This window comes from Pristiophorus japonicus, chromosome 11 (genome assembly GCF_044704955.1).
Source record: "Pristiophorus japonicus isolate sPriJap1 chromosome 11, sPriJap1.hap1, whole genome shotgun sequence".
NCBI lineage: Eukaryota > Metazoa > Chordata > Chondrichthyes > Pristiophoridae > Pristiophorus > Pristiophorus japonicus.
Genome location: NC_091987.1, coordinates 104,705,006 through 104,727,993, shown reverse-complemented (window position 1 = coordinate 104,727,993; position 22,988 = coordinate 104,705,006). Strand labels below are relative to the sequence as shown.

The window sequence follows — 22,988 nt, the reverse complement described above, 5'->3', positions numbered from 1 at the left end:
TCCCCGTAACCCTTAATTCCCTTATTGCTTAAAAATCTATCTATCTTTGACTTGAAAACATTCAATGAGCCAGCCTCAACTGCTTCCTTGGGCAGAGAATTCCACAGATTCACAACCCTCTGGGAGAAGAAATTCTTTCTCAACTCGGTTTTAAATTGGCTCCTCCGTATTTTGAGGCTGTGCCCCCTAGTTCTAGTCTCCCCCACCAATGGAAACAACCTCTCTGCCTCTATCTTGTCTATCCCTTTCATGATTTTAAATGTTTCTATAAGATCACCCCTCATCCTTCTGAACTCCAAGGAGTAAAGACCCAGTCTACTCAATCTATCATCATAAGGTAACCCCCTCATTTCTCGAATCAGCCTAGTGAATCATCTCTGTACCCCTTCCAAAGCTAGTATATCCTTCCTTAAGTAAGGTGACCAAAACTGCACGCCAGGTGCGGCCTTACCAATACCTTATACAGTTGCAGCAACACCTCCCTGCTTTTGTACTCCATCCCTCTCGCAATGAAGGCCAACATTCCATTTGCCTTCCTGATTACCTGCTGCACCTGCAAACTAACCTTTTGGGAGGGACTGGAGTGCATCATCACGCCCGGCAACCAAATTTTAATTTGATTTTACGTTTTAAAGTTTAATTTGTTTTAATTGCCGGTGCTTTTAGTGTCCCCCTCTCCTTTTATAGGGGGCACTGGAAAAAGGAAAAAATTTGATTTTAGTGCCCAAAAAAAAAGGAAAAAAAGGGCCTTGTAAATGTCTGGTGTGTCACCCAGGTCGGATGGCACGGTTTAATGTGTTTTGTTTTGCAGATAAACTCCAAAAATGAGTTTCATGTACAAGGACCCCCAGGTCCCTCTGCACCACAGCATGTTGTAATTTCTCCCCATTCAAATAATATTCCCTTTTACTGTTTTTTTTCCCCAAGGTGGATGACCTCACACTTTCCGACATTGTATTCCATCTGCCAAACCTTAGCCCATTCGCTTAACCTATCCAAATCTCCTTGCAGCCACTCTGAGTCCTCTACACAACTCGCTTTCCCACTAATCTTAGTGTCATCTGCAAATTTTGTTGCACTACACTCTGTCCCCTCCTCTAGGTCATCTATGTATATTGTAAACAGTTGTGGTCCCAGCACTGATCCCTGTGGCACACCACTAACCACTGATTTCCAACCGGAAAAGGACCCATTTATCCCGACTCTCTGTTTTCTGTTCGCCAGCCAATTCTCGATCCATGCTAATACATTTCCTCTGACTCCGCGTACCTTTATCTTCTGCAGTAACCTTTTGTGTGGCACCTTATCGAATGCCTTTTGGAAATCTAAATACACCACATCCATCGGTACACCTCTATCCACCATGCTCGTTATATCCTCAAAGAATTCCAGTAAGTTAGTTAAACATGATTTCCCTTTCATGAATCCATGCTGCGTCTGCTTGATTGCACTATTCCTATCCAGATGTCCCGCTATTTCTTCCTTAATGATAGTTTCAAGCATTTTCCCCACTACAGATGTTAAACTAACCGGCCTATAGTTACCTGCCTTTTGCCTGCCCCCTTTTTTCAACAGAGGCGTTACATTAGCTGCTTTCCAATCCGCTGGTACCTCCCCAGAGTCCAGAGAATTTTGGTAGATTATAACAAATGCATCTGCTATAACTTCCGCCATCTCTTTTAATACCCTGGGATGCATTTCATCAGGACCAGGGGACTTGTCTACCTTCAGTCCCATTAGTCTGTCCAGCACTACCTCCCTAGTGATAGTGATCATCTCAAGGTCCTCCCTTCCCACATTCCTATGACCAGCAATTTTTGGCATGGTTTTTGTGTCTTCCACTGTGAAGACGGAAGCAAAATAATTGTTTAAGGTCTCAGCCATTTCCACATTTCCCATTATTAAATCCCCCTTTTCATCTTCTAAAGGACCAACATTTACTTTAGTCACTCTCTTCCGTTTTATATGTGTGTAAAAGTTTTTACTATCTGTTTTTATGTTTTGCATAAGTTTACCTTCGTAATCTATCTTCCCTTTCTTTATTGCTTTTTTAGTCATTCTTTGCTGTTGCTTAAAATTTTCCCAATCCTCTAGTTTCCCACTAACCTTGGCCACCTTATACGCATTGGTCTTTGATTTGATACTTTCCTTTATTTCCTTGGTTATCCACGGCTGGTTATCTCTTCTCTTGCCGCCCTTCTTTTTCACTGGAATATATTTTTGTTGCGCATTATGAAAGAGCTCCTTAAAAGTCCTCCACTGTTCCTTAATTGTGCCACCGTTTAGTCCTTGTTTCCAGTCTACTTTAGCAAACTCTGCCCTCTTCCCACTGTAGTCCCCTTTGTTTAAGCATAGTACGCTCGTTTCTGACACAACTTCCTCATCCTCAATCTGTATTACAAATTCAACCATATTGTGATCACTCATTCCGAGAGGATCTTTTACGAGGAGATCGTTTATTATTCCTGTCTCGTTACACAGGACCAGATCCAAAATGGCTTGCTCCCTTGTAGACTCTGTTACATACTGTTCTAAGAAACAATCCCGTATGAATTCCTCCTCCAGGCTACCCCCTGCGATTTGATTTGACCAATCGATATGTAGGTTAAAATCCCCCATAACTACTGCCGTTCCTTTTTCACATGCCTCCATTATTCCCTTGATTAATAGGCTGAGGCAAAAGCGGAGACGAGCAATGTTACGGAAGGGGAATTGGGCGGTCTTGGCGATGGGGAGGATATGGAGTCAGAAGTTCAGCTCTGAGTCAAATAGGATGCCGAGGTTGCGAGCAGTCCAGTTCAGCCCAAGACAGTGGCTAGGAGGGTTATGGAGTCGTTGGCGGAGACTAAAGACGATGGCTTCAGTCTTTAGTACAAATATTTAGTTGCAATAGCTGCTCATCCAAGACTGGATGCCAAACAGTTTGACAACAAAAAGCAGTGGTGGGGTCAAAAGACCTGGTGAAAAGGTAAATCTGGGTGTCATCAGTATGCATGTGGAAGCTGACTCCATGTCTGCAGATGATGTCGCGAAGAACAGCATGTAGATAAAAAGGAAGACCAATGATAGATTCCTGGGGTCTCTGGAGGCAATGGGATGAGGGCAAGAAGAAAAATTACTGCTGGAGATGCTCTGGCTAGGAGGGGATTGATTGGAGTGTAACCAAGAACCACTCACAATAAGCTGCATAATGGAAGAGAGGCAGGGGAGGAAAATAGCAGTCAACCACATCAACGGTTGCACTGATGTTGAAAACAACAAAGAGGGACAATCCATCAGGGTAATGTAATAGATGCAGAGAACGTTGATTGTTACTTTGGTTAGGGCTGTTTTGGTGCTGTGGGAAGGGCGGAAATCTGATTGGAGATTCAAGTGGAGTTGCAGAAAGATGGGCATGGATTTGGAAGGCAACATCACATTCAAGTATTTTGTAAAGGAAAGGCAGGTTGGAGATGGGACAATAGTTTGCAAGGACAGAGGGACCAAGAGTGGGTTTTTTTGCAAAAAGGATGATGAAAAAGGAGAGCGAGCCATTTAACCATTTAGATTTTGAATTACATTTTGTTGATTTGAGTGGCTTTTTTCGAGAAGCCGAATATTTTTTGTTTTTGAAGACAAATCAGCAAGCGGGAAACTCAGCCACCCCAGTCCCTGCCCCGTCCCCACCACCTCTCCTTACAATTTCTCAGTAGAGAGTAAGAGAGTTCAAACTAATCAGAATCAAGTTCTTTTTGCTAAACGAGATCTAGTCATCTGTTACATGTATGCAAAAATATATTGAGGAAATTGCAAATGCTGAGACAAAGCAGCGTTCGCGCGCTCTCTTCTCTCTCCTCCCATCTGGCACAAGGTAGTTGTTGATGTTGGAAAATGCCTTTGAACCAGGAGCCCTCCATGCCACACTCAACTGGCCATTTTTCATGTAAGCCTCAACAATGTGTTGTCAAGCTGTTAATCAGTGTATTTCCCATGTGCAACTCCACACGTGTAGACCCACCTTTCTACAGGAGCATTGGAAAATGATTAGAAAAGGAAATTTTGACCAATTCTTCCCTTCCTTAGGCTCAGAATAAGTCAATACATTTACCCTTCAACTCAAAGAAATCTCTACAAAGCCACTTCAATTAAATTCAGCAGTTTATGGAGATGTATTTTTGGGCTCAATTTAATTTAAAATGCAAAGACTGTTTCTGTCACTTACCAACACTAAATGAAGAACAAATCATCGGAGAACCTGGTCTGGACCGCTCCGTGAACTTCAACGGCTGATTCCTTATTGAAATGTGATATCGGTAAATGTACTCAGACAAAAAAAATTGTTTTTTTTAAAAACAGAGCTACTTGCTGACTAAAATCCACCAGCTCGCTTCCTGTTTATTAGATAATTATACCAATGATTTTATATAGCAATATGACATAACCCGGGCTTAACACAACCACTGTTATCGGCAGTTTTATTTAATGTATTGGCACCAATGCATTCATGAAAATTTGCACTTAAGTCAATTTACTTTAGTATGTGCTCACAACATTTCTTGTGTGCTAAACTTAATTCAGCACTTCAAAACAGTTTCACCACTAACACCACCATAGAACCTTAGATATTTATAGCACAGATGGTGGCCAACTGGCCCTTTGTATTTCTGAAGAAATCTAAAGCTAACCCCACTGCCCATCTCTCCCCATCGCCCTGTACCTTCCTGTTTCAAACATTTATACAATCTTACCGTAAAAGATGCAATGGTCTCTACCTCAACCACTCCCTGTGGCAAAGTATTCCATGTTCCAACATGCTGCATAAAGAAATTCTCCAAACCTCTCTCCTCAGTCAGTGACAATATTGATGAACCCTTGTCATTCGCCCTTCATATTTTCGAAAACTTATTAAGTCTCCTCTCAGCCTTCTCTGGTCCAGTGGAAATACCCCCTGTATCTCAAGTCTCCACTCATAACGACAGATTCCAATCACTGGCATCAGTGTGCCCACGAGAATATCACCGAGTGTTAGGGAGCTCAAAATACACTCTCCGAATAAAACCCCAAGTTTGAAAAGGCAAAAACCTTTAACTGTATAGATGGGCATTTTTCACTGTGCACATGACCATATGAAAATTTCACATCTCCAGCATTATGGACTACTGAGTACCTATATCCCTAACCTATTTTAACTAGCATTTTTTTGATGGAATTCATGTTTACACAGCATACCATACACATTTAGATCCGAGTATTCAGGTTGCAAAAGAACGCACATTTTGAAATAGTTGATTTAAAGTTATGTCTTTTGGCTTAAGAGCAATCAATCAGTACTGTTGTCTTATTGGTACTATTTTCAGTTCTGCATTAGAGTCTCATGAGGCCAAGCAGGAGGCAAAGTCTTCAATCATAACGAAAGGTCATCGATCTGCAACGTTCACTCTGTTTCTCTCTCCAGATGATGCCTGACCTGCTGAGTATTTCCAACATTTTCTGTTTTTATTTCATATTTCCAGCATCCGCAGTATTTTGCTTTGGCAAAAAGTCTTTGTTACTTTGAAAATAGTAATGCTCGGTCATTTAGTTTGGTTCACATTCATACGTTACAATTATCTGTGTTCCCATTACCTGCAGTGTCAATCGAGTCGGCTAGCAAGTCTGACAAAGACCAAACCGCTGTCATATTCAGGCAGAAAAAACAATCTTGCACTGAAATCAACCAGAAAATATATCCACTCTTTCCTATGTCTATCTGATCTAAATCCTTTTGTCATCCCTATTCTGAGGATCTTATTATGTTTCTAAAGATGCCATATGGCACTGAAATATTTTAACTGTTACTATTTGGAAAAAAACAGCATCTTCCATAAGTACCAGTGGGAGTAGGAGCTGCCAACAGGCAAGTGAACAACCATTTTCAAAATGGAAAAACGTGGAGACTCCTCATTATCTGCCAATTTATTTTATCCATCAAAGGAGTCCCCTTTATGATGGATAATTACGGTTTTACTGTAGCAGTAGAATTGGCACTGCTACCATTACATGGCTCAATGTCATTGTATCTGTAGCAATGAATATGAATGGCAAGCATCAATACCATTTTTTAAAATAACATGTATTTAAAATCATCACTACCTGTATTAAATTATCAATTTAACAATTTGCAATACTGACAAAATATGTAAAAATTAGGTCATTAAACATAAGTTTGAAAAAAGGAATGGAAAGCATCTATGTTTCCTAACGTGCAAAAATTGTATTTTTAAAGAAGTTAAGACTGCAGTAAAACCAGTTTTAAGCAATTACCACAAGCCTTGTTGCTGCATTATTAAAGTGAACAATTCTGAATTCTAAAGCCGATTGAATTGGTAAAAAAGCAACTACAATTAATCTCAATTAAAATGCTTATCTGAATCATGGTGCAGTATTTATTAAAACTTACTTGAACTTCAGAGTATCTGGATCCCACTGCCAAAAGCAAACACTCCCATCAGATCCTGTAGATGCCATGTACCGTACTGAGCCTTTACCCATAGGACTAAACTAAAATAAATTCAGAAAGAGGCATCAAAGTACCACATAATCAGCAGATTTGGATTCACATTTTTTTAAATCCACATTTTAAAATCGAACATACAGGCAAAAATAAACTTCCCACCATTATGTCACTTTTTTTTTTAAAAAACAAGAGATTCATACAAATAATCTTAACTATATTTGTTAATTAGTCTCAAATAAGACAGTTTAACCATACTTCCAACTTTGTTTTAAAGGTAGCTGCATCTAATAAAATTAAATACAGAAAAACTGAGTTTAAATCAAAATAGCCTCTGGTCATAAAAATAATGATGGTTGCTGTTATACTTCACTCAGTCCGAGATTCGTAGATGAAGAGAGCTTGTGTGTGTTTACATGCATGCAGGGACTTCACTCCCCAGCTGTCAAATTTTTGATGTGTTCAGATGGTCGGCAGGACCATGGATTTTCCAAAAACTTTGCTTCAGTTTATAAAGTACATAAGAGATACCCTCCTCCAGCTTTTTAAAAACTTCCCTTGACACCGCAATTGTGTTCCACGCAATGTCAACCCCAAGCAGTGCTAAACATCCTTCCCAATTGGGTACTCGTACTACAGCTGTACTATATTCTAAATGCTTGAGACCTGACTCCAGAGTTAAATTATCAATTTGATATTGCCATGATGCAAGTGACAGTACAACTGCACTTTAAACACAAAAGTATTCAAGATGTTAAGATACAATCATATCTGTCAGCAGATAGTGAAATAATTGGAACATTTTTCTTGGTGTATTTGCAACCTGCTTTTTTAAATGTCATCAAGCTACTGCACTTGCACCTTTTATATAGCAATGCGTTTGAAAATCAGGCAGATATACTGCCTATTCACATCATTATGAATGGGATAGCAATTTACATACCTACATTCAAATGTATATGCAGAATGTGGGTTTCAGGCCTTTACTGTCAATCCGTTTTCTGAATTGAATCAGCAGAAATAGAATAGTAGCACAAGAAGCCACACATGTTTTAAACACAAATAAATGCATACTTTGTGCCAGTGCAAAGCAGAACAGAGCTCTTTCAGAGGTTAAAATAGCTTGTGTTAACTCGCTGAAATCGTACCCTCTCTAGACCTCTTCATTGCAAACTGCCGACGGGACATCGGTCGTCTCAATTTCTCTGCTCCCCTCACTCACTCCAACCTACCTCCCTCTGAACTTGCAGCACTCCGCTCGCTCAGATCCAACCCTAACCTGGTCATCAAACCTGCTGACAAGGGTGGTACTGTTGTTGCTTGACAAACTGACCTCTAACTTGCAGAGGCTGATTGCCAACTCTCTGACACCTCCTCCTACCTCCCCCTGGACCATGACCCCACTACTGAACATCAAGCCATAATTTCCCAGACCGTCACTGACCTCATCTCCTCTGGAGATCTTCTTCCACAGCCACCAACCTCATAGTTCCCCAACCCCGCACAGCCAGCTTCTACCTCCTTCCCAAGATCAACAAGCAGGACTGCCCCGGTAGACCCATTGTTTCAGCCTGTTCTTGTCCACAGAACTTATTTCTTCCTATCTCGACTCTATTTTTTTCTCCCCTTATCCACTTTCTTCCCACCAGCCTCCACGTTCAACGGATCATCCTCCGCCATTTCCGCCACCTCCAGCCCGATACCACCACCAATCACATCTTCCCCTCCCCTCCCAGCATTCTGAAGGGACCACTCCCTCCGCGACACCCTGGTCCATTCCGCAGTTACCCCCAGCACCTTTCCTTGGAAGCGCAGGAGATGCAACATCTGCCCTTTTACCTCCTCCCTGCCCACTATCCAAGGCCCCAAATACTCCTTCCAGGTGAAACAGAGATTTACTTGTACTTCTTTCAATTTAGTATATTGTATTCACTGCTCACGACGTGGTCTTCTCTGCACTGGGGAGACCAAGCGTCGATTGGGTGACCGCTTTGCTGAACACCTCTGTTCAGTCCGTAATTGTGACCCTGAGCTTGCAGTCGCCTGTCACTTTAATTCTCCACTGCATTCCCACTCTGACCTCTGTCTCCTACACTGTTCCAATGAAGCTCAACGCAAGCTCGAGGAACAGCACCTCATCTTTTGTTTAGGTACTGTACATCCTCTGGACTCAACATCGAGTTCAAAAATTTCAGAGTGTAACCGCTGCCAATCTTTGGCTCCCTTTTCCCTCCGCCCCTCCCCCCCCCTCAGAGCCCGTTTTTCTTTTTTCTATCTTTGTCTCTAATGGCAGTTGGTCATTATCCCACTATTCACACCCTATCTTGACTAATGTGTTTCTAACTCCTGGCATTACCATTTGAATTTGGGCCATCATCCCTTTTGTCTCTCTAATCTTTTCTGTCTTCCAATCTATCACAGACCTTCCCTTTTTGTTCTTTCTTCCCCTCCCCCTTTCAGTGCTTATTAAGAATCTGTTCTTTTCAAACACTCCAGTTCTGACGAAGGGTCATCGACCCGAAACGTTAACTCTGCTTCCTCTCCACAGATGGAGAGATTTCCAGTATTTTGCTTTTATTCAATATTTATGAGATCAGGCCAATGCAACAGCACTAACACAATTTTGGGTCAGCATAATGAAAATCTCAAATACGACATCAAAAGTATAATGGCAGAATTAGGAACAGAGTAAACACATATGAAGGCATGAATGACCACAGATTACAAATTTAAGAACATGTATACCCAATATTTAAGGTTTCCTAAACTTTATAAAATTTTTCAAGTTACCTGTAGAGAGGTAATGGATCCAGTGTGTCCCTGTAGCACAGCTACCGGAGCACACGTTCTCAAGCACCAAACTCGAATTAGTTTATCACAGCTGCCAGCAGCTAGCATAGTGTTTTCATAATTCACAGCCATGTCAGAAATCTCAGTGGAGTGGCCACGTAGGGTCGAGAGTAATCGACCAGTGTGTGTGGCCCAGATCTTCACCAGACAGTCATCAGAGCCCTGGAACATAATGAATCTGTTAACATGTTGCTTTATAATCTTCAGAATATTGCAGAACCTTCAAACCCTCCTGTGCATAACATCAGTCAAATTTCCATCCTTCCAATTTAAGTGTACATCCTGCCCAATTTTAAGCTACTGCAGTAATCTAACATACTGCAGTAATGTAGCATTTGCGTATTAACTATGCGTCCAACACATAAAACAATGCACGCTAAAGATGATAGCAGAAAATCAAAACATTGGTTCAAGCGTAAAAAATAATTGAAAGATTTATTTTTGCCTTTAATTTGGAGCTCAAATCAAACTTCGATTACCTTCAGTTCAGAAAATGTATTTGGAAGTGATACAGCCAAGACAAGGGGTACAGTAGCATAGTGGTTATGTCACTGGACTAGTAATCCAGAGATCTGGAATAATGATCGGGTGACACGAGTTCAAATCCCACCACCACCACAACAACAGCTGGGGAATTTTAATTCAGTAAATTAAATAAATCTGGAATAAAAAGCTAGCATCAGTAATGGTGACCATGAAACTACTGGATTGTCGTAAAAATCCATCCAGTGCACTAATTTGGGGAAGTAAATCTGCCGTCTTTACCTTGTCTGGCCCATGTATGACTCCAGCCCCACAGCAAGGTGGCTGACTCTTAATTGCCCTCTGAAATGGCCTAGCAAAGCACTGAGTTGTATTTAAGGCAGCAACTCACCACCACCTTCTCGAGGGCAATTACGGATTGGCAAAAAATGTTGGCCTTGCTGGCGACATCCACATCCCGTGAATGATTTTTTTTTTAAGTGCTTATAAGGCAAATCTAAATGATAGTTTTCTGGACATCAATGAAAAAAGTTTGCAAGAAAATGTGCAAAGAAGCCTATAGATTTCATTCAAGTCAACCAGTTATTGCAAGAATTCATAAATAACATGCTTTCCTCTGAAGCCAGATTTACTGAGACTAAAATCCATGGGTTTGTGTTATCTATTTCAGGTGTTCAGACCATCTTTTCATTAGATTGTGAACATATCTCTTAAGATATTCTCCAAAACCACAATCACATGTGGAACCAGGCAGAGTTCAGAAATTAATTTAGGATTTCACAGATGCCAGCTATTTAAAACACATGACCGGATGTGTAAGACAAATTTCAATGTAGATTGCATAAACTTAACCAAACATTATGGAAAAGAAAATATACAATATATGTGAAAATCACCAAAATAATTCTGACCAATCTGAACAATGGTCCAAAGTACAATAGTGCACAACATATGTAATTTTTTTAATGCAAACTTGTGATTAATTATGAATTACAGCTATAATTGCAGAGATATCGAGTCAAAATTGTTAACTTAATTAATACATCAAGAAAAATTTAAGGATACATCCAAATCTTTCACACGAACATCACCATAATGAACATCTGGTACATCTAAACACAGCAAATTACCAGAATTCATTTTTAGGAACAAAATCTTGAAAGCTGGACTGGTCAAGCTATTTTGCAATAAAAAAAATTGGACTGAATTACATCACCTAAACCCATAGGGAAATTGACTACCTGAAATAGTTAACCTCATCATTCATCCAACTTTTGTAACAGCAGCTAATTGAAATTTTAATGAACATTTCTTGAGCACAACAATCACGCATATTTGTGATCATTCTCATATGTTTCTTTCATTAAAGAGTTCTTCCACAGCCAGAATTTATCTTGCCGATTATTTCAAATCAGCTATATATCTTTTTTTCATACAAGTTGGCACCTAACATATGCCAGTATCTGCCAGTTCCTAAACTCTTAATCTGCAATATTCCATCCATAAGAGTAGGACCAACATTCTTACTTGCTACAGCCAAGTCCTCTAAACTGTAATTTTTATGGTTCCATATGCAATTAGAGTAGGTAGACCCAGTTGAAGAGCTGGAACCAGCAATGATGTGATGCCCCTTCCATGTTCTAATTTATATGATTCTACACCAAATGAGCTTTGCGAACTGACACACAACATAGACGCGATGAAAAATGACGACAATAAATCGCTTTTTAAATTAAAACTTAATGGTGTCTAAGATAAATCACCAAAAATGTACGTGTCATTGAACTGTTGTCTGCCAAATAGGATACAATGTTGAAATTGTTGTAATTTCTTCTTCGAGTACTTCACTATTAACAAATACAAACACCATTATGCCTAGCTAAGTTTAATTAATTTGATGTGTATTTTACATATGACAAAATTACAATTAGCAGGTATCTATCTAACTCAGCAGCTATGTTGTCTCAGTCCTGGTCTTGTTTCCAGTTCAAATTTTAGTCTCATTGTACCTTTTAGGTTAATTGACAATTCAACAACATTAAACAATTACTATTTTCCTTCTCATTTTAGAGAATAAAAAGACTGAAAAAATGTATTTAAATATATATTAATTAATTTATTTCCTTCACTCCATGGTGTCGTCATATTTTCACATCATGCTGACAGACCTGTCACTCCATACACCTCGCATATGAGGCACTTAAAAGCAGCCCTTTAAAACATTTTAAAGCAGTCCAAAATGACTTTTCCTTCCTGCCTGAAAAGCATTGGCTTCCCGCTTGGTGTTTTACCATTACAGAATAGCTGAGGATAGGAATTTATCACATTAGAAAACTGGGACACTAACTTTCCCCAATATGCCACACCATTTGAGATGTTATCAATACCTTGAGTTATTAAGCGATTCAAATTCAAAGGTGAACACAAAATAAAAGTTGCCCTCACAGAAAATCATTACTTACAGTAAAAATCCTATGTCCAGTGCGATCAAAAGCAACACAGTACACAGAAGATAGATGTCCAAGAATCCTCCGGTGCATCTTTATATGCTGATAGGTACTGGTTGGAAAAATGGAACTAAAACGTCCACTTCCTGTCAACTGTCTGCCACGGACAATTTCCACTGCAGGAATAATTTTGCATATAGTTGAATTTTCTGACAAAGCTCCAGTCAAATATGCAGCATCATTACAGTAGAACTGCACTGATCTCACACTTACCAACACTAGGTGGACTCCCATAGGTAATGGGCACTTCTGGTGGTCTTCCTCTATGGAGAGCTGCAAAAGCTGAGCCTCTCCATACAACCTGCTTGCAATCTTAAACCAAGAAAACAAGCTTCATTATTAATAAATCTATCAAATTACTTAAGACAGGGTACAGGGAAACAAAAGTAATTGCGCAAATTGCTTTTCTTTTGCTCAAAGTAGATTTAAGTATTCAAATGGAAATGCTTAAGTTTTTTTTTATATGGACCGTAAACATGTCCTCTTAGCTGAATTTTACACTGTTTTAAATAATTAATTCCTGATCAACAATGGGGGAGCAGGGCAAGCAGGCCAAAAGGAGAGAAAATACTTTGGGTTTTGACTAGTCACATGCAAAACTACAAGAAAAGGATAAACATAAATGCAGTTTATCTTCATTAATCAGGACCAGTCAATACAAGTTTAAGCAGATTACCAAGGATGTCACATAAGGAGTGATGCACGTTGGTGGTTACATCAGGTCTGACAGAAGGCACAAGTTTAAGCAGAAAGGCAACCTGAAGTATTTGGCAGGAATCTGGAGGAAGGCAACCTAGGAGAGGAATCAAATCCGGGACATGGCATTTAAGGAGCAAGGTGGCCTCAGGAAATGAATGATTCTAGGATATGATAGCAGTCCAAGGAGCTAGGTGGCCTAAAAACACAGGGAATATGGCAAAACAACAGATTTTAAGCAGCGAGGCAGACTGGACCAGGATGTGGTAACAAACTGGAGGAACAGGAATAAGGTGTTCAGCTGCTCCTGCACAACAGCAGAAACAACAAAAGGGACATAGTCCAGTAGCAGATTGTGGCATTTTCCTTGCAATGCCTTGTTTTGTAATTTTGGCAAATGCTTGCTCTTCAAGCCGCTGTTGGTTTATCAAAAGAACTAGCAATTAACAAAAAGCATCAGACTACTAGCTGCTATGCACAACTCTCAGCTGAACTGTAGGTTAATCACAAGTTCTGGATTAGGAGAGCTGGTAATGCATCATTTCATATTTGTCCCATGAGAGAGAGAGAAGCCCAAGACCTTTTTGTGTGGGTAGAATGGAGGAAAGAGAAGGGGGTAGAATGTCTGATAATGAAGTTGTAAAAGGAGGATAGTATGAGAGAAATTAAGATTTTAATCCAGTTCTGCACATTTAGATAAATAATTATATAATGTTAATCTTCCAGTGGAACAATATGTAGCTATAAATATTGTATGCCTCCTTTAATTGCTATACGAGTGGAACACTGCATTTAGCAATCAACATCCTGAGCTGCCAGTACACATCACTTGCAAAAGCAGTCCCATGAGACAGAGAAGATAGAATCCTGGAGAGCCAACATCTCCCTCATGTTAGATCAAATATACCATTTAAAAATAAACTGTGTAAGAACTGAAGAATGGAGACAGACTGTTCACTTTTGATAGTCCAAAACAGGAAGTATAATTGAAACACCCGACATCAGAGAGTATTAGTGAAAATGACTTCCAAACCCACATCAGAAACATATGTACCAATCCAATGATTTATGAGTGCTTCATCTGCGTCCCTGATGGCTTTGTGTACATCAAATAGTATGAAGACAGACAAACCAGGTAATATCAGGTTGCATCCCTCGTCTGCAAGACAGCAGTTGGTGGGGTGAATTGGAGGAGGGGAATGCAATACATTGTATAATTGTCTTTATATCCTATATCTCTGGGTTGAAAGGGCCAGTTGAGAAAGGCGTGGAAAGAGGAAAAGAAACCAAATTAACATTTCCAGCCCAGATCGCCATCCAGCATTCTCTGCTGGAAAATAACTAAATTGCATTGAATCATAGAATGACACAACAGAGAAGGAGGCCGTTCGGCCCATCATGCCTCTGCCAGCTCTTTAAGACCTATCCAATTAGTCCCACTCCCCTGCTCTTTCCCCATAGCCCAGCATCACCCTTTCAGACAGCAGAACCAACTGCGTGATTTTTTTTTCCCCTCATGTTGCCACTGGTTCTTTTACCAATTACCTTAAATCTGTGCCCTCTGGTTAGACCATTCTGCCACTTGAAACAGGTTTTCATTATTTACTCGATCAAAACCGTCATGATTTTGGACACCCATATCACATCTTCCCTTCTCAGCTCCAAGGAGAACAACCCCAGTTTCTCTAGTCTCTCCACATAACTGAAGTCCTGCATCCCTGATGCTATTCTAGTAAATCTCCTCTGCACCCTCTTTAAGGCCTTGACATCCTTCTTAAAGTGTGGTGCCCAGAATTGGCCATAATTCTCCAGATAAGGCCTAACCAGTGTTTTTTTTTCAAAAAAGGTTTAGCATAACTTCCTTTCTGTTGTACTCTATGCCTCTATATATAAAGCGGAGGATCCCATATCCCTTTTTAAACAGCCTTCTCAACTTATTCTGCCACTTTCAAAGACTTGTGTACGTACAGGTCTCTCTATTCCTGAACCCCCTAAAATATTGTACCATTTAGTTTATATTGCCTCTCCTCATTCTTCGTACCACAGTGAATCACTTCATGCTTCACTGCATTAAATTTAATCTGCCCATTTTGCCAGTCTGTCTCTATGTTACTATCCTCCTCACTGTTTACTACGTTTGAGTTTTGTGTCATCTACAAACTTTGAAACTAAATCCAGCTCATTAATATACACCAAAAATGACAGTGGTTCCAATGCCTTGGGGGACACCGGTGCACACTTCCCTCCAGGGTGAAAAGCACCCGTTGACCACTACTCTCTGCTTACTGTCCCTTAGCCAATGTGAAGTGTGGTTGCTTCAAATCTACCTGCCCTATAGGCAACTATTGTGTTGGCAAAATTAACCTCAAAAATGGAAAGCCATGAAAAAAAATTGCAACAAAAAGCCGCTGTACACAGATCTCTTCAGCCATAGCACCAATTCATAGCATGCCTTAACTTAGCAGCCAAGAAAGTACTATTTTGTCCAGACCATTAAAGTGGCATTGGGCAGAGCTCAATATATCCAGAATAAATGTAAGTGCCCTACCGCCCCAGTAGAAAGGGACCACTAATAGACAGCAAACAGCTTGTACAAACTAAAACTCCATGAAAATAAAGTTATATCATAATTTGATTGATGGATAGTTTAAAATTCACCTTAAAAAAGTACCAGCAAGCAGAGTCCATTGTTAAATGTATTGATATCTGGTTACTGTTCATTCAACACATGTTCACACATCAGATAGCTAAGCATCTAATGTGCATGCTATGCCTGAGACAAGTCAAAACATTCCCCCCTAAAACCTGGATTCTGACAGAGAAAATAGTGCATAGAATATAATTGACTTCACAGATATCACTCACTTCAACAATAACTTTCATTTATATAGCACCTTTAATGGCGTAAAACATCCCAAGGCACTCAACAGGAGCGTTCTCAAACTAAATCTGACACTGAGCCACATAAGAAGATATTAGGACAGGTGAGGTAGGTTTTAAGTAGCATATTAAAGGAGATAGGTAGAGAGGCAGAGAGGTTTAGGGAGGGAATTCCAGAGATTAGGGCCCAGGCAGCTGAAAACATGGACGCCAATGGAGCGAAGAAAATCTGGGATAGGCAAGAGGCCAGAATTGGAGGAGCGCAGATATCTCTGAGGGTTGTAGGGCTAGAGGAGGTTACAAAGATAGGGAGGGGCGAGGCCATGGGAGGATTTGAAAACAAGGATGAGAATTTTTAGTTTGAGGCGTTGCTGGACTGGAAGCCAATGTAGGCCAACAAGCACAGGGGTGATGGATGAATGAAACTTGGCATGAGTTAGGATACGAGCAACAGAGATTTGGATGAGATAAGAGTTTGCGGAGGATGGAAGGTGGGAGCAGCTTTAGAATAGTCGGGCCTAAAAGTAACAAAGACATGGAGGAGGATTTCAGCAACAAATGAGCTGAAACAGGGATGGAAACAGGCAATGTTACAGAGGTGGAATTAGGCAGTCTTGGTGATGGAAGTGGATATTGGGTCGAATGCTCAGCTCAGAGTCAAATAGGACGTCCAGGTTCAAACAGTCTGGTGCAGCCTCAAGTGGCCAAGGAGAGGACTGGAGTCAGTGGCTCGGGAACGGTGTTTGTGACAGTGCTACCACTAGCCAGGTGAGATAGTTAAGTGTGAAGTGAGTGTTGAGAGAGAGAGAGATTTTGTTGACCAGTGGTGTGAAATATTTTATTTCTGTGAGATAATGAGCTGATGATGCAAAGATCTATACATTTTATGGGATTTACATTTAAAATAGTGTGCATTTAAAAGAAAATTTAACACTGAGTTAAAGGGAAAAGAATTAGGATTATGAAAAGTACACATTTAACCAGTAATTGCTCTTAACAGGTACACCCTTAAGTGGATTTCACTTATTTCATTCAATTGCAGGGACAACAGCAGTAAATCTGGCAAAACAGCACATCCTACCCAAGTACAGCATGATGGCAGGTGGGCAGGCTATAACAGTATACAACACAGTAAAATTGATCAAAAATATGGATAATTAGAGTGCTAAATTAGCAGCAACCAATATTGGTCATTTAAATTCAAGGGAAATAACCAATATCTATATTTTATTAAAAAGCTTTTAGAAACATAGAAAATAGGTGCAGGAGTAGGCCATTCGGCCCTTCGAGCCTGCACCACCATTCAATATGATCATGGCTGAGCATGCAACTTCAGTACCCCACTCCTGCTTTCCCTCCATACCCCTTGAACCCTTTAGCCGTAAGGGCCACATCTAACTCCCTTTTGAATATATCTAACGAACTGGCCTCAACAACTTTCTGTGGTAGAGAATTCCACAGGTTCACAATTCTCTGAGTGAAGAAGTTTCTCCTCATCTAGGTCCCAAATGGCCGACTCCTTATCCTTAGACTGTGACCCTTGGTTCTGAACTTCCCCATCGGGAACATTCTTCCTGCATCTAACCTGTCCAATCCCGTCAGAATTTTATGTTTCTATGAGATCACCTCTCATTCTTCTAAATTTCAGTGAATATAAGCCTAGACGATCCAGTCTTTCTTCATTCTTTATGGTGCTCAACACCTCTGTTCACTGAGTAACTGAGTCATAAAGTTCCAGGTTTGATCTCCGATCTGCAGTGGGCTTACTAATCCAAGCACAGCACCAACAGGGTTGAAACAATTGGGTCAGCGTTCATTAGTTAAGAAGATCGCCCATGGTTTCTGCTCCCAATCAGCTATCTAGCGACTGCCACTGGAAGGGCCCATGTATGGACATTGGGTTAAGGCAGGAATGGTCTCAGCTGTCAAATCCCAGTCAAACAGGCTGTCAAATCACTCAGAAATAATAGCTACTTGGGCATGGTACAGAGCCCATGAACATTATGGTGTGAACTTAGCACAGAAAGAGTAAGTGGTACCTTAATGGCCGAGCACATATCTGCATACAATTCCAGCTCGCCATAGAATTTTACTAAGCTTTACATTCACTACTAAAATGACTATTACTGGCTGCAGCCAGGCCGCCAATTAACTAAATAGTATCCCCATTTCTAGGCAATATTATCCAAAATCACATTCAGTACTATCATGGGCAGTTAACCAGAACTTATACCTTTTGCAGTTCGAAGTAGCGACTGTCGGCCTGCACCAAGTAGGGACTGTACTCCAGACACACTTGAAGGAACCTCTTTATCCAGTAATGTGCCAATTCGCTGGCATATCCGCAGCAGATGATCAGGGGGCACATGCTGATTCGATAAAACCTAGAATAGCGCAAAACAACCATCTAAGGATGAGTTGAAGTAAAAAGATGGTACACTGCACTAATGCGTTGCATCATGATTTGGAAGACCTAAATGTACGTGCTAGCTTCACCCATCTTTCATAATCCAGCTTCGTCCAACTGAGAAGTTTGCATTTTCAGGGTTAGCAGAGATGTATAGCAGGCATGAAGCAAAGACACTGCACTGAGAAACCCCCGTCAGCAGCTCAACAACACGATCTGAAGAGATGTCCGATTACCTGCCTGCTCAGCTAGAGTTTCAGGATGTTTGACCCAGAAAAAACAGCAATCTTTAAAATATGAATTATTGCTTAGAAATATATATTCATGAATTAACCTTTAGAAATACACATCCCCCATATTCAGAGAATACAGCATACAGTGGACAGAGATCAGAATGGGACAATGACAAAGAATAGGCAAGAGACAGACCACAAACATGGTGGTGGTCTAATTCTCCGTCTCACTGTGAGCAACACCGTGGAACATAAGTTGGTGGTAGTAAAACAGCAATGTAACTCGGGGAGGTGGGGCTGAGGGGAGGGAGGATAGATAACACATACCAACCAAATCATGCTTTACTTTCTTAACTTTATGATAGGCAATAAATTTGCTCAAGTCCAAATTCAGACAAAAATCAACGACATTTCAAAGAGATTGCCAAGGATAATCAAAAAATACAGCGAAGCCTGCAAATTACCAACAGGCCACAGCATCAATTTGTTAACTCCTATTTGAACAATCTAACACCAAGATTTCAGATGTCACAAATCTGCTGAAATGGAAGATGGGAAAACTTATAAAAACGTTTTTATCTTTTGGGAAAATTTCCAGGTAGTCCACTGGAAACCAGGCAAATGACGATTGCCTCTATTTATTGTGTTAATATCTGACATTTCACCCCAAAACACTGTTTACAAATTAAAAACAATATGCTGAAATGCACAGCATCAATATCTGGTGGAAAAAGCGGTTGGCAATTTAGGTGGGTGCACTTCATTACAAATGCCATGCAAAATTTTAACCTGTCTTTTCTCTTTCCAAAGCTGATTGACCTGCAGTGCATTTCTAACATTTTCTGTTTTTATTTTAAATTTACAGAATTTTGTTATTATTTTTAAAAAGCTCTCCCCAATCTCACATTACTTCACTCCTAAACTGGCTGTAAAGTTTGGAGCATGCGCAATATAAAAGGCCACCTTTTTTTCCTCTCAGCCAATCTGCGATAGGTTCACTAAATTACACCTCGTCCCCTTGCCGATGAAAGCGAAATTGTGATTGGGTCACGGCCAATTATGCAGTGATTACGCCATTGGAATGACTGGTCCTCAGCCACGCCCCCTCACAGGAAAAAAAAATGCAATAAATTTAGTCACCCAACCATTTATCAATTTTTAACACCTTTTATCCCAAAATAACCCCCCAAATAAAAAAAAACACCGGAATGAAGTAAAAACAGTATTTGTTCAATTTTTTCAAAATATTTTTGTTTTCACCTCCCGATCTAAAATTCTGGCATTAAAACTTTTCTCCCCTTTAACGTCAATTAATTCAACATTAAAATTACTTACAAAGTTTTCATAGCTTCTGTGGTGCTCGTTGCCTTCCCAGTCTAAACGCTTAGGGAGCAGCTGGAAGGAGAAAAAAATTGGGGGGGTAAGAGAAGGTGGGGGGGAAGAATAAGAGAAAAAAAAAGATTTTAAAAATGTGTCGTCCTTAAATATCTAGCTCAGGTGAGAGTTTTTTTTATTAATGCAGAGAGGGGGGAAAAGAACCGTCAAATCAGATAGCATTAGAGTGACATAAGAGGCCGAATAGGAGCAGCAAACGGAGTAAAGGACAGAGAGGCAGCGAGAGGACGAGCTGAGCGGCCGCTGTCGTCCGCCTATACGCACCTCGTTCTCCTCTAGCTCCTGCACCAGCACCTGCGAATCAGAAGAAAAGAATATTTTATTTTTTAAATGTAATTATTGAAGGCTATTTTTTGTTATTATTATTGTGGGTTCAAACATATTAAAATCCACTCACCTCCGCGGACTTTTGGCAAGGACCCGCCGAGAGAAAGCGAGCGATTAGGAAGTAGAGTTCTGAGAGAGCGAGCGTTTGGGGGAATAAAAGAAAGACTTTTATTCTTCTCCAACGTTGTATATTAAAACAAAACAATTGAGGTGTTTTTAAACTTTCTTTTCCTGTATGTTCTTACCTGATTTTAATGGAGAGAATTTAGGAGAGGTAGCGGTTGTCTCGGCCATTTTTTCCTTAATTTTTTTTAATTATATACTTGGATTTCAAAGAGGGATTTTAATACATGATTTTTTTTTGGTTTGGTAATTTTTGTGGTTTTTTTCCTGAAATAAAAGATATTTTTTTTGTGTGTATGTGTGTGTGTATATATATATGTGTGTGTGTTTGTTTAAAAAAAAATTGTCGCGCCGCTGTTTCTCTCAGCCCCGGGCCCGGCCGCCTCCGGTCTCTTTAATCAAGATTTTCGGTCGCCATTGAGTGAGTGCTGAGGCCTGCCTCAAATCAGCCGTACACATGCGCGGAGGGAAATGAGTCCCAGGCATGAGGGGGAGGAAGGGGCAGAACCGAGCCAGTAAACGGATATAGGTGGTGGTGGGAGAAACGTGTCGCTTTAATTTCTGGACATTATGTACAGTATATTAAGTGCAGGGGAGTGTTTTTTTTTAAATGAAAAAAAAAGTAGTGGTAGTTTAGAGACACTTTTTTTCCCTCTCCGAAGAGCGAGGTGTTTTTTTAGGAGTGAATAAAATGGAGTCGTGGAGGCATATCGATCCGCTGCCTTCTTCGTGCGACGTCAACGCAAGATGGCGGGGCCTGGGCCCGAAGGTGGTTGGAGTCCCGGTGGTGTCACACCTATTTTAAAGGCTGTGCTGCTCGCAGCCGTTTTAATGCATTTGTAATACGTGTTTTTTTTTAAAGTGGCGGCATTAAATTACTCTGTGAGAAGCCTTCTGTTTATGGTGCAATTGGTTTCCTGACCTGTCACCCTTCAAATATACTGAACGTCTCGAAGCTTGCTTAAAAAAATACTTCGAATTGAAAAATAAAATGTAAGGGGTGTTTCAACATCCTGCATAATAGCAATTCTTTAGACATTTATTTCGCTTCTAAAAGAGGTTCTTGCATTTAATATTTTCTCCCTTGACCGTTCCTCTGTCGTAGGGACATCATTATTTTACATTATTACCCTGTGTCCGATACAGTATCAGGAATCCTCCTGTGTCCTAAAGACTGCTCACCGTACTAATCCCCTCTCCTGAAAGACCAGTTTTTTTTAAAATCAGCGCAGCCCAATTGTTAAAGGATTTGGTATTCGTCCCCTTTTGGATAACTTTTATCATGTAATAGAGTTCATGATTGTCATTTTCTGAAATTACATAGATTTATAGCAAGTTCCACATTCAATCGACTCTGGGTAAAGAAGTTTCTTCTGTATTCAATATTGGTTATTTTAGTGATTTTTTTAAATTTACGACCCCTGGTTTGGGTCGAGGAAAAGTATACCAGAAATATTGCAGTCAAAAAAAATCACCATAAAAACCTGTTTAAATTTAACTTTAAATATATTGATTATTATGGATTTGTTTTTGTCAATTTTTAATATGAAACATGATTTAAAGGAGCCTAACTAAAGGCCCTAAATTAATTTTAAGTGATGTCAAAAATATTTTAAAAATAAATGAGAAAAAAGTAAGTTATCCTGAACAGTCTTTTTTTTTTAAAAAGGTTTCTGTCAAGATTCTCAACCCCAAGCAAAATTAAATCTGCAGGAATCGATGATAACTACAAAATTGATTCACCCATAGGTATATTTACATATGTGGCAACAGCTAAAGTAGAACTTTATTGTTTCTATTTTACACTTTCAAAAGTACTTTAACTTCTACCACACCTCAAAAAAATAACCTTTCCTGTGTGTCTTTTTTCATTTCTCACCACAACCATCCTTCTGGCTTTTCTAAATGCAACGACCAGTTTGTGCAGAATTGCGAATAGATCTCTGCAATTAGTTGGGTTAAAATTCCTTAATCTTATTTCACATATTTGATCTCCATAGCTAGAGATGTTGGTATGGCCTGGATTAAATGTGGAACTCATAGGCAAAAGGGAATCTAGACCTCCAACAAAGTTGAGTACATAAAATAAAAACAGAAATACACCTCAAACGGAAATGAAAGATTAGTATTTTGAGATCCTTTGTCAGAAGTGTTTTCACCTGAAGCCTGCCTTTTTTTTTCCCTCTGGATGCTGAGGAAGAAAGAAATTGCATTTACATAGCACCATTCAGGGCATCCCAAACTGCTTTACCTTTAAACTACCTTTTGAAGTGCAGTCACTGTTGTAGGGTAATATGTACAACAAAATCCCACAGACAACAAGAAGATAAATTGCCAGATAATCTGTTTCAGTGATGTTGATTGAGCAATGAATATTGACCAAGAAAAGGGAGGGTATGTGGGGATTACTCTCCTGCTCTTTACCGAATAGTGCCGTGGGATCTTTTGCATTCATTTGAGAGGGCAGATGGTTTAATGTCTCATCTGACAGTGCAGCACTTTGTCAGTGCTGCGCTAAAGTGTCAGCCTAGATTATGTGTTTAAGTCTCTGGAGTGGGCGTTGAACCTACAACCTTCTGTCCTAGATGTAAATTATTTTGTATTTCCAACATTTT

General features: G+C 40.0%; 1 protein-coding gene across 1 annotated transcript in view; it reads right to left on the bottom strand.

The window, feature by feature from the left end:
• The window catches only part of LOC139276211 (bromodomain and WD repeat-containing protein 1-like), a 145,838-nt gene extending 125,055 nt beyond the window's left edge, over window positions 1-20,783 (bottom strand). The window contains exons 1-10 of the mRNA XM_070893847.1: window positions 20,496-20,783; window positions 20,321-20,379; window positions 20,188-20,217; window positions 19,864-19,923; window positions 18,122-18,272; window positions 12,526-12,624; window positions 12,268-12,428; window positions 9,263-9,484; window positions 6,419-6,519; window positions 4,202-4,272 (exon numbers count right to left, since the gene is read on the bottom strand). Of these exons, the coding sequence (XP_070749948.1) occupies window positions 4,202-4,272; window positions 6,419-6,519; window positions 9,263-9,484; window positions 12,268-12,428; window positions 12,526-12,624; window positions 18,122-18,272; window positions 19,864-19,923; window positions 20,188-20,217; window positions 20,321-20,379; window positions 20,496-20,544 (1,003 nt within the window). The 5' untranslated portion in view covers window positions 20,545-20,783. The remainder of the gene's footprint in view (window positions 1-4,201; window positions 4,273-6,418; window positions 6,520-9,262; window positions 9,485-12,267; window positions 12,429-12,525; window positions 12,625-18,121; window positions 18,273-19,863; window positions 19,924-20,187; window positions 20,218-20,320; window positions 20,380-20,495) is intronic.
• Window positions 20,784-22,988: the final 2,205 nt, after the last annotated feature.